This window comes from Scyliorhinus canicula, chromosome 9 (assembly GCF_902713615.1).
Source record: "Scyliorhinus canicula chromosome 9, sScyCan1.1, whole genome shotgun sequence".
Lineage (NCBI taxonomy): Eukaryota > Metazoa > Chordata > Chondrichthyes > Carcharhiniformes > Scyliorhinidae > Scyliorhinus > Scyliorhinus canicula.
The window spans coordinates 93,967,713-93,980,111 of NC_052154.1; the positions used below are offsets into that span (position 1 = coordinate 93,967,713).

General features: G+C 44.6%; 1 protein-coding gene across 2 annotated transcripts in view; it reads right to left on the reverse strand.

The window, feature by feature from the left end:
- Positions 1-12,399, reverse strand: part of LOC119971539 (coiled-coil domain-containing protein 102A-like) — a 185,107-nt gene that overhangs the window by 98,427 nt on the left and 74,281 nt on the right. For both annotated transcript variants that reach the window (XR_005461867.1, XM_038807195.1), the window contains exon 4: positions 6,433-6,541. Coding sequence is in view for 1 of the 2 variants with exons in the window: in XM_038807195.1 (XP_038663123.1) it covers positions 6,433-6,541 (109 nt within the window). In the remaining variant the exon portion in view is untranslated. The remainder of the gene's footprint in view (positions 1-6,432; positions 6,542-12,399) is intronic.

Here is a 12,399-nt window from a genome sequence, read left to right on the forward strand (position 1 = left end):
TCTATGTAAATTGTGAACAATTGTGGGCCCACACTGATCCCTGGGGGACACCACTAGCTACTGATTGCCAACCAGAGAAACACCCATTAATCCCCACTCTTTGCTTTCTATTAATTAACCAATCCTCTATCCATGCTACTACTTTACCCTTAATGCCATGCATCTTTATCTTATGCAGCAACCTTTTGTGTGGCACCTTGTCAAAGGCTTTCTGGAAATCCAGATATACCACATCCATTGGCTCCCCATTATCTACCGCACTGGTAATGTCCTCAAAAAATTCCACTAAATTAGTTAGGCACGACCTGCCCTTTATGAACCCATGCTGCGTCTGCCCAATGGGACAATTTCTATGCCTCGCTATTTCTTTCTTGGTGATAGATTCCAGCATCTTCCCGACTACCAAAGTTAAGCTCACTGGCCGATAATTACCATCTTCCCTACTACCAAAGTTAAGATCACTGGCCAATAATTACCCGCTTTCTGCCGACCTCCTTTTTTAAACAGTGGTGTCACGTTTGCTAATTTCCTATCCGCCGGGACCACCCCAGAGTCTAGTGAATTTTGGTAAATTATCACTAGTGCATCTGCAATTTCCCTAGCCATCTCTTTCAGCACTCTGGGATGCATTCCATCAGGGCCAGGAGACTTGTCTATCTTCAGCCCCATTAGCTTGCTCATCACTACCTCCTTAGTGATAACAATCATCTCAAGGTCCCCACCTGTCATAGCCTCATTTCTATCAGTCACTGGCATGTGATTTGTGTCTTCCACTGTGAAGACAGACCCAAAAAACCTGTTCAGTTCCTCAGCCATTTCCTCATCTGCCATTATTAAAACTCCCTTCTCATCCTCTAAAGGACCAATATTTACCTCAGCTACTCTTTTTTTGTTTTATATATTTGTAGAAACTTTTACATAGAAGAACATAGAACAGTACAGCACAGAACAGGCCCTTCGGCCCTCGATGTTGTGCCGAGCAATGATCACCCTACTCAAACCCACGTATCCACCCTATACCCGTAACCCAACAACCCCCCCTTAACCTTACATTTTAGGACACTACGGGCAATTTAGCATGGCCAATCCACCTAACCCGCACATCTTTGGAATGTGGGAGGAAACCGGAGCACCCGGAAGAAACCCACGCACACACGGGGAGGACGTGCAGACTCCGCACAGACAGTGACCCAGCCAGGAATCGAACCTGGGACCCTGGAGCTGTGAAGCATTTATGCTAACCACCATGCTACCGTGCTGCCCGTTTTAATATTCTGAGCAAGTTTACTCTCATACTCTATCTTACTCTTCTTTATAGCTTTTTTAGTAGCTTTCTGTTGCCCCCTAAAGATTTCCCAGTCCTCTAGTCTCCCACCAATCTTTACCACTTTGTATGCTTTTTCCTTCAATTTGATACTCTCCCTTATTTCCTTAGATATCCACGGTTGATTTTCCCTCTTTCTATCGTCCTTCCTTTTTGTTGGTATAAACCTTTGCTGAGCACTGTGAAAAATCGCTTGGAAGGTTCTCCACTGTTCCTCAACTGTTTCACCATAAAGTCTTTGCTCCCAGTCTACCTTAGCTAGCTCTTCTCTCATCCCATTGTAATCTCCTTTGTTTAAGCGCTGGTGTTTGATTTTACCTTCTCACCCTCCATCTGTATTTTAAATTCCACCATATTGTGATCGCTCCTTCCGAGAGGATCCCTAACTATGAGATCATTAATCAATCCTGTCTCATTACACAGGACCAGATCTAGGACCGCTTGTTCCCTCGTAGGTTCCATTACATACTGTTCTCGGAAACTATCGCGGGTACATTCTATAAACACCTCCTCAAGGCTGCCTTGGCCGACCTGGTTAAACCAATCGACATGTAGATTAAAATCCCCCATGATAACTGCTGTACCAGTTCTACATGCATCAGTTATTTGTTTATTGCCTGCCCCTCGGTAATGTTACTATTTGGTGGCCTATAGACTACTCCCATCAGTGACTTTTTCACCTTACTATTCCTGATTTCCACCCAAATGGATTCAACCTTATCCACCATAGCACTGATGTCATCCCTTACTATTGCCCGGATGTCATCCTTAAATAACAGAGCTACACCACCTCCCTTACCATCCACTCTGTCCTTCCGAATAGTTTGATACCCTCAGATATTTAACTGCCAGTCGTGACCATCCTTTAACCATGTTTCAGTAATGGCCACTAAATCATAGTCATTCACGATGATTTGCGCCATCAACTCATTTACCTTATTTCGAATATTACGAGCATTCAGGTAAAGTACACTTATGTTGGCTTTTATACCTCTGTTTTGAATCTTAACACCTCGATCAGTAACCTCTCCTAAGTTATATTTCCTCTTAACTTTTCTCCTAATTTTCCTTGTATTTGAACCCATATCTTCATGTAACAACCTGCCGCGTCGTTTACCATTTATATGTTTTTACTTCCCGTTTTATTCCTTTTAGTATTACTGGGCCTATTCACTGAGCTCCCCTCAGTCACTGTACCTTGTACTGTCGCCTTTTTTGATTTTTGACTATGGCTTCTCTGCCTTACACTTTCCCCCTTACTGCCTTGTTTCTGTCCCTGTTTTACTACCTTCCGACTTCCTGCATTGGTTCCCATCCCCCTGGCACATTAGTTTAAACCCTCCCCAACAGCTCTAGCAAACACCACCCTAGGACATCGGTTCCAGTCCTGCCCAGGTGCAGACTGTCCAGTTTGTACTGGTCCCACCTCCCCCAGAACCAGTTCCAATGCCCCTTTGTAGCACGTTATGTTGTTTAGGACACCAAGAGTCTGTAACGCTAGTCTGTGACTCTAGCTTTGTCTGATTTTCCCTATGGCATCTCAGATAGCTTTGTGGAGGTCGTACCCGAATTTCTTGTATAGGTCAAGATCTGACAGGGAGATAGATTCCCAGGTGACCAACTGGCAAAGAGATAGATTCCCAGTTGTGACTAACTGGCAGAGAGATAGATTCCCAGTTGTGACTAACTGGCAGAGAGATAGATTCCCAGTTGTGACTAACTGGCAGGATTATAACATTCCCAGTTGTTACTATCTGGCAAAAAAAAAGATTCCCGGTTGTGACAAACTGGCATATTGAAAGATTCCCAGTTGCTATTAACTGACAGGGAGATAGGTTCCAGGTTGTGATTAACTGGCAGAATGGTAGATTCCCAGTTGTAACTAACTGGCAGGATGACAATATTCCCAGTTGTGACTAACTGGCAGAGAGATGAATTCCCAATTGTGACTAACTGGCAGAGAGATAGATTCCCAGTTGTGACTAACTGGCAGAGAGATGGATTCCCAGTTGTGACTAACTGGCAGAGAGATAGATTCCCAGTTGTGACTAACTGGAAGGATGATAAATTCCCAGTTGTGACTAATGGGCAGGATGATAAATTCCCAGTTGTGACTAACGGGCAGGATGATAAATTCCCAGTTGTGACTAATGGGCAGGATGATAAATTCCCAGTTGTGACTAACGGGCAGGATGATAAATTCCCAGTTGTGACTAATGGGCAGGATGATAAATTCCCCGTTGTGACTAATGGGCAGGATGATATACAGGAGTCTGAATACAGGAGGGAGATAGAGAACCTAGTGGAGTGGTGCAACGACAACAATCTCTCCCTTAATGCCAGCAAAACTAAAGAGCTGGTCATCGAATTCAGGAAGCATAGTACTGTACACACCCCTGTCAGCATCAACGGAGCCGAGGTAGAGATGGTGAGCAGTTTCAAATTCCTAGGGGTGCACATCACCAAAAATCTATCCTGGTCCACCCACGTCGACGCTATCACCAAGAAAGCACAACAGCGCCTTTACTTCCTCAGGAAACTAAGGAAATTTGGCATGTCCACATTAACCCTTACCAACTTTTACAGATGCACTATAGAGAGCATCCTCTCGGGCTGCATCACAGCCTGGTATGGCAACTGCTCGGCCCAGGACCGCAAGGAACTTCAGAGAGTCGTGAATACCGCCCAGTCCATCACACGAACCTGCCTCCCATCCATTGATTCCATCTACACCTCCCGCTGCCGGGGGAAAGCAGGCAGCATAATCAAGGATCCCTCCCACCCGGCTTACTCACTTTTCCAACTTCTTCCATCGGGCAGGAGATTCAGAAGTCTGAGAACAGGGACGAACAGACTCAAAAACAGCTTCTTCCCCACTGTCACCAGACTCCTAAATGACCCTTTTATGGACTGTCCTCATTAACACTACACCCTTGTCTGCTTCATCCGATGCCAATGCTTATGTAGTACATTGTATATATTGTGTTGCCCTATTATGTATTCTCATGTATTTTCTTGAATTCTGTTCAATTCCATTTTCTTCCCATGTACTGAATGATCTGTTGAGCTGCTTGCAGAAAAATACTTTTCACTGTACCTCGGTACACGTGACATAAGAACATAAGAACATAAGAACATAAGAACTAGGAGCAGGAGTAGGCCATCTGGCCCCTCGAGCCTGCTCCGCCATTCAATGAGATCATGGCTGATCTTTTGTGGACTCATCTCCACTTTCCGGCCCGAACACCATAACCCTTAATCCCTTTATTCTTCAAAAAACTATCTATCTTTACCTTAAAAACATGTAATGAAGGAGCCTCAACTGCTTCACTGGGCAAGGAATTCCATAGATTCACAACCCTTTGGGTGAAGAAGTTCCTCCTAAACTCAGTCCTAAATCTACTTCCCCTTATTTTGAGGCTATGCCCCCTAGTTCTGCTGTCACCCGCCAGTGGAAACAACCTGCCCGCATCTATCCTATCTATTCCCTTCATAATTTTAAATGTTTCTATAAGATCCCCCCTCATCCTTCTAAATTCCAACGAGTACAGTCCCAGTCTACTCAACCTCTCCTCATAATCCAACCCCTTCAGCTCTGGGATTAACCTAGTGAATCTCCTCTGCACACCCTCCAGCGCCAGTACGTCCTTTCTCAAGTAAGGAGACCAAAACTGAACACAATACTCCAGGTGTGGCCGCACTAACACCTTATACAATTGCAACATAACCTCCCTAGTCTTAAACTCCATCCCTCTAGCAATGAAGGACAAAATTCCATTTGCCTTCTTAATCACCTGTTGCACTTGTAAACCAACCTTCTGTGACTCATGCACTAGCACACCCAAGTCTCTCTGAACAGCGGCATGCTTTAATATTTTATTGTTTAAATAATAATCCCGTTTGCTGTTATTCCTACCAAAATGGATAACCTCACATTTGTCAACATTGTATTCCATCTGCCAGACCCGAGCCCATTCACTTAACCTATCCAAATCCCTCTGCAGACTTCCAGTATCCTCTGCACTTTTCGCTTTACCACTCATCTTAGTGTCATCTGCAAACTTGGACACATTGCCCTTGGTCCCCAACTCCAAATCATCAATGTAAATTGTGAACAATTGTGGGCCCAACACGGATCCCTGAGGGACACCACTAGCTACTGATTGCCAACCAGAGAAACACCCATTTATCCCAACTCTTTGCTTTCTATTAATTAACCAATCCTCTATCCATGCTACTACTTTACCCTTAATGCCATGCATCTTTATCTTATGCAGCAACCTTTTGTGTGGCACCTTGTCAAAGGCTTTCTGGAAATCCAGATATACCACATCCATCGGCTCCCCGTTATCTACTGCACTGGTAATGTCCTCAAAAAATTCCACTAAATTAGTTAGGCACGACCTGCCTTTTACGAACCCATGCTGCGTCTGCCCAATGGGACAATTTCTATCCAGATGCCTCGCAATTTCTTCCTTGATGATAGATTCCAGCATCTTCCCTATTACCGAAGTTAAACTCACTGGCCTATAAACAAATCCAATCCAAATAAATTCCCAGTTGTGACTAACTGGCAGGATGATAAATTCCCCGTTGTGACTAATGGGCAGGATGATAAATTCCCCGTTGTGACTAATGGGCAGGATGATAAATTCCCCATTGTGACTAACTGGCAGGATGATAAATTCCCAGTTGTGACTAACGGGCAGGATGATAAATTCCCAGTTGTGACTAACTGGCAGGATGATAAATTCCCAGTTGTGACTAAGGGGCAGGATGATAAATTCCCAGTTGTGACTAAGGGGCTGCCTTCCTAGCTGTAAGTAATAGAGACAGTTTTGCAGGGTTGAAAGCTTTTCCGACTGATGTTTCCTGTACCCTTCATTAGAATCAAACCCATTTATCCGGTACTGTTGGGTGCAAACACAGAAGTGGAGTGAATGCAAACTGGATCAAGTTGCAAATCCGAACAATAGATTACCAATTGAAAGTGCGAGGCTAATTTCTGAAAGATGTTATCCTTATTCTCCTGTCAATTCTGAACATTTTTATATATAAATGAATGACTATTTGTTTATCAAAAGGTGGTCTTTTGATCTTTATCTTACCTGTTTAACCACTTCCTGCTTGCATTTAGTCAGCTCTTCATACTTGATCTTCCATTGAGTAACATCAGCCTCCAGCTTCTCAATGTGTTTACTGAGTGCACTCTTGTCCCTGAAGAGATATAAAGCAGTGCCATAAGGAAAATATTGAAAACCAGTCATTTCAATGACAGTTTAGTTGAAATAGAGAGACAAGCTTATCATCTTGCACTCATCACGACATATACAAGTATATCAAATTTCAAAGAGAGCAACAATTTGTTATGTGTACCAGTACCTATTTGCAGAATAACAATACTTTGACTTCAAAACTGATAAAAAAACATGATCATCTAATTGAAACTTCAAAACTCACAAAAGTCTTGAACAAAGAACAATTTTGCACAGGAACAGGACCTTCAGCCCTCCAAGCCTGTATCGGTCATGATGAAATGAAATGAAATGAAAATGAAATGAAAAAATGAAAATCGCTTATGGTCACGAGTAGGCTTCAAATGAAGTTACTGTGAAAAGCCCCTAGTCGCCACATTCCGGCGCATGTCCGGGGAGGCTGGTACGGGAATCGAACCGTGCTGCTGGCCTGCTTTGAAAGCCAGCGATTTAGCCGAGTGAGCTAAACCAGCCCCCGATACGCCAAAACCCTCAGCACTTCCTAGTGCCGTATCCCTCTATACCCATCCTATCCATGTATTTATCGGGATGCCTTTTGAACGCCGTTACTGTATTTTCTTCCAGAAACTCCACCTTCAACACACAAGGGCATAAGGGCAGCAGGGTAGCATGGTGGTTAGCATAAATGCTTCACAGCTCCAGGGTCCCAGGTTCGATTCCCGGCTGGGTCACTGTCTGTGTGGAGTCTGCACGTCCTCCCCCTGTGTGCGTGGGTTTCCTCTGGGTGCTCCGGTTTCCTCCCACAGTCCAAAGATGTGCGGGTTAGGTGGATTGGCCATGCTAAATTGCCCGTAGTGTCCTAATAAAAGTAAGGTTAAGGGGGGGGTTGTTGGGTTACGGGTGTGGGGTAGATACGTGGGTTTGAGTAGAGTGATCATGGCTCGGCATAACATTGAGGGCCGAAGGGCCTGTTCTGTGCTGTACTGTTTTATGTTCTATCTCTAAACTTTGCTCCGCGAAATTTAAATCTGTGCCCCCTGGTGACTGACCCCTCCATCCTGGAAAAGAATGCTTACCCATCCACTCTATCCATGCCCCTCGTAATCTTGTAGACATCTATCAGGTCATCCCTCAACCTCCGTCGTTCTAATGAAAACTGTGCGAGTCTCTTCAGCCTCTCTGCTTTACTAACTCTCTCCAGACCAGCTAACATCCTGGTAAACCGCCTCTGCACCCTCACCAAAGCCTCCACATCTTTCTGGTATGTAGCAACCAGAATTGTGCGCAAAATTCTAAATTGGCCTTAGCAAGGATCGATACAACTATAGCAAGACTTGCCACTTTTTATACTCAATGCCCCGTCCAATGAAGGCAAGCATTCCATATGCTTTCTTGATGTGGAGATGCCAGCGTTGGATTGGGGTGAGCACAGTAAGAAGTCTTACAACACCAGCTTAAAGTCCAACCGGTTTGTTTCAAACACAAACTTTCGGAGCACATTCACCTGAGGAAGGAGCAGTGCTCTGAAAGCTCGTGTTTGAAACAAACCGGTTGGTCTTTAACCTGGTGTTGTAAGACTTCTTAATATGCTTTCTTGACCAACTTGTCCACTTGTGTTGCCACTTTCAAAAATCTGTGGACCGACACGCCAGATCTCTCTGCCTTTCTATATTCCTCAGAGTTTTGCCATTTACGGAATATTTCCCCTTTATGTTCGATCTACCAAAATGCATTACCTCACATTTGTCCGGATTAAACTCTATTTGCCATTTCTCTGCCCAAGTCTCCAACCTATCCAAGTCCTGCTGTATCCTCTGACAATCCTCAAGACCATCTGCCACTCCACCAACCTTGGTGTCATCGGTGAACTTAATCAGACCTGCCAGATTTTCCTCCAAATCATTTATGCATACTACAAACAACAGAGGCCCTAGTGGAACACCACTAGTCACAACCTCCCATTCAGAAAAACACCCTTCTACTGCTACCCTTTTCCTTCAGTGACATTAACTGTTAACATCTATAACTCTATAAAACAGTTAAAGTTCCATGGGCAGGGTCAGTATAGAGGGATATTGAGCACTGCGGGCAGGTGGGACGAGCTTAGTGATAGAAACTGGGCGGCATGGACAAGCTGGGCCGAAGGGCCTATTTCCATGCTGTAAACATCTATGACTCTATGACCGAGCCAGTTCTGTATGTATCCTGACACTTCATCCCTGATCCTGTGTGACTTCACCTTTTGCCATGAGGCAGAAGGCTTTACTGAAGTCCATGTAAACAACATCCATCGTCCTCCCCTCATCAATCGAGTTTTCACCTCCTCAAAAAAAATTGATCAAGTTAATGAGACACAAACTCCCTTTCCCAAAACCATGCTATCTATCGCTAATGAGTCCATTTGTTTCCAAATTGATATAAATCCTGTCCAAGAATTCTCTCCAAAAATTTACACATACCGACGCGAGGCTCACCGGCCTATAGTTTCCTGGATTATCCTTGCTACCTTTCTTAAACAGCAGTACCACATTAGCTATTCTCCAGTCCTTTGGGATCTAACCTGCAGTCAATGAGGAGAAAATATGTCAGTTGTCAGAGAGAAAATTGCTGGGACCCTGACAGTAATCTTTTTATCCTCATTGGCTACAGGTGCAGTTTCAGAGGACTGGAGAGTAGCCAATGTTGTTCCATTGCTTAACAAGGGCAGCAGGGATAATTCAGGAAATTATAGGCCATCAATGGTAGGGAAATTATTGGAAAAGATTCTGAAAGATAAGATTTACTCACATTTAATACAAATTGACTTATTAGTGATAGGCAGCATGGCTATGTGAAGGGGAGATTGTGCCTCACTAATTTGATCGAGTTTTTCGAGGAAGTGACAGACACAATAGATGAGGGAAAGGCAGTAGATGTTGAATACATGGACTTCAGTAAATTCTTTGACAAGATCCCTCATGGTAGACTGGTACAAAAGGTGAAGCCACATGAGATCAGAGGAGAGCTGGCATGTTGGGTACAGAACTGGCTTGGGCACAGAAGACAGAGTAGCAGTAGAAGGGTAAATTACTGAATGGAAGGCTGTGACCAGCAGTGTTCCACAGGGATCAGTTCTGGGGCTTTATGTTTTGTGGTGTATATAAATGATTTGGAAGAAAATGTAGCTGGTCTGATTACTAAGTTGGCAGACGACGCACAAATTGGTGGAGTTGCGGATAGTGAAGAGAATTGTCAGAGGATACGGCAAGATATAAACTGGTTGGAGTCTTGGGCGGAAAAATGGCAGATGAAGTTTAATCCGGGCAAGTGTGAAGTAATGCACTTTGGAAGGTCCAATGCACGTAGGAATTACACAATAAATGGTAGAACTCCTACGAGTACGGACAGGCAGAGAAATCTGGGCGTGCATGTCCACTGATCACTGAAAGTGGCAATGCATGTGGATAAGGAGGTCAAGAAGGCATACGGCATGCTGGCCTTCATCGGTCGGGGCATTGAATATAAAAATTGGCAAATCAAGTTGCAGTTGTACAAGACCTTAGTTAGGCCTAATTTGGAATATTGTGTACATTTCTCGTTGCCACACTACCAGATTGATGTGGATGCTTTGGAGAGGGTACAGAAGCGGTTTACTAGGATGTTGCCTGGTGTGGAGAGCATTAGCGATGAGGAGAGGTTAGGTAAACTCGGTCTGTACTCACTGGAACGACGGAGGTTGAGAGGCGACCTGATAGAGGTCTACAAGATTATGAGTGGCATGGACAGAGTGGATTGTCAGATGCTCTTTCCTAGGGTAGGAGAGTCAAGTACTAGGGAAGATAGGTTTAAAGTGCCTGGGGAAAAGATTAGAACTGATGTGTGAGGCAAGTGTTTTACACAGAGGGTGGTGAATATATGGAACACGCTGCCTCGGGAGGTGGTGGAAGCAGGTACGATAGCAGAAGAGGATGGGAATGGAAGGATATGGACTCCTTAAGTGCATACAGTTTTAGTTCGGGCAGGTACCAAGGTCGGCGCAGGCTTGGAGGGCCGAAGGGCCTGTTCCTATGCTGTATTGTTCTTTGTTCTACCCTAAAACTTACGGAATTGTGGTCATTACTCCCAAAATGTTCCCCTCCTGATACCTCAACCACCTGTCCAGGCTCATTCCCCAATACCAGTTCCAGTACCACCCCTTCCCTGGTTGGACTATCTACATATTGCATCAAGAAATCTTCCTGGATACACCTTCCAAATTCTGCACCATCCACGCCCCTAGCACGGAGTGAGTCCCAGTCAATATAAGTGAAATTAAAATCCTCTACCACATCAAACCTGTTACTTTTGCACCTATCCAAAATCTCTATCTATCTGCGCATCAATCTCTCGCTGGCAGTTGGGATCCCTGCAATAAACGCCCAACATTGTGCCCCCTTCCTGTTCCGAAACTACCAGATTGCCTCATTGTATCAGCCCTCCGAGATGAGCTCCCACATTACAGCTAAAATATTTTCCTTAACCAGTATTGCTACTCCTCCACCCCTTTTACATCCCCCTCTATCTCTCCTGAAGCATCTATATCCTCAAACGTTCAGTTGCCAATCCTGCCCTTCCTATTGTGATAGCCACAATATCATAGTTTAAAGTACTACTCAGTGCTCTCTAAGTTCATCGGCCTTACCCGCTATACTTCTGGCATTGAAACAAATACACTTCAGACCACTGTACTTGAGCAGACAGGGTGATGTTGTTGTTCTCTTATTTTTGTTCTAAGACCATAAGACATAGGAGCAGAATTAGGCCACTTGACCCATCAAATCTGCTCCACTATTCAATCATGGCTGATATTTTCTCATCCCCATTCTCCTGCCTTCTCCCCATTGCCCCTGATCCCCTATCAATCAAAAACCTATCTATCTCTGTCTGAAAGACACTCTGTGATTTGGCCTCCACAGACTTCTGCGGCAAAGAGTTCCACACATTTACCACCCTCTGGCTGAAGAAATTCCTCATCTCTGTTTGAAAGGATCGTTCCTTTAGTCTGAGATTGTGTCCTCTGCTTCTAGTTTTTCCAACAAGTGGAAACATCCTCTCCACGTCCCATCTATCCAGACCTTTCAGTATCCTGTAAGTTTCAATATGATCCCCCCCCCCCCCCCCCCCCCCCCCCCATCCTTCTAAATTCCAACAAGTACAGACCCAGAGTCCTCAACCGTTCCTCTTGCGACATTCCAGGGATCTATTCTTGTGAACCTTCTCTGGGCTCTATCAAAGGCCAGCACATCCTTCCTTAGATACGGGTCCCAAAACTGCTCACAATACTTCAAATGGGGTCTGACCAGAGTCTTATACAGCCTCAGAAGTACATCCCTGGTCTTGTTTTCTAGCCCTCTCGCCATAAATGCATTTGCCTTCCTAACTGTCGACTGAACCTGCATGTTAACCTTAAGAGAATCGTGATCAAGGACTCCCAAGTTCCTTTGTGCTTCTGATTTCCTGAGCATTTGGCCATTTAGCAAATAGTCTATGCTTCCATTTCTCTTTCCAAAGTGCCTAACCTCACACGTTTCCACATTGTATTCCATCTGCCACTTCTTTGCCCACTCTCCCAGCCTGTCCAAGTCCTTCTGCAGTCCACCTGCTTCCTCAATACTTTCTGACCCTCATGACACATTCCAAATAAACATATTGGCCATTCAGAAACCTCTTCAAAAACTTTAACCCTTTTTGGAGTTCATAAAACAGGTCGGCATGGATGTACAATCGTTAGCACAGCTGCCTCACAGCTCCAGCGACCCAGGTTTCATTTTGGCCTTGGGTGACTGTGTGGAATTTGCACATTCTCCTCGTGTGTGCATGGATTTCCTCCCACAGTCCAAA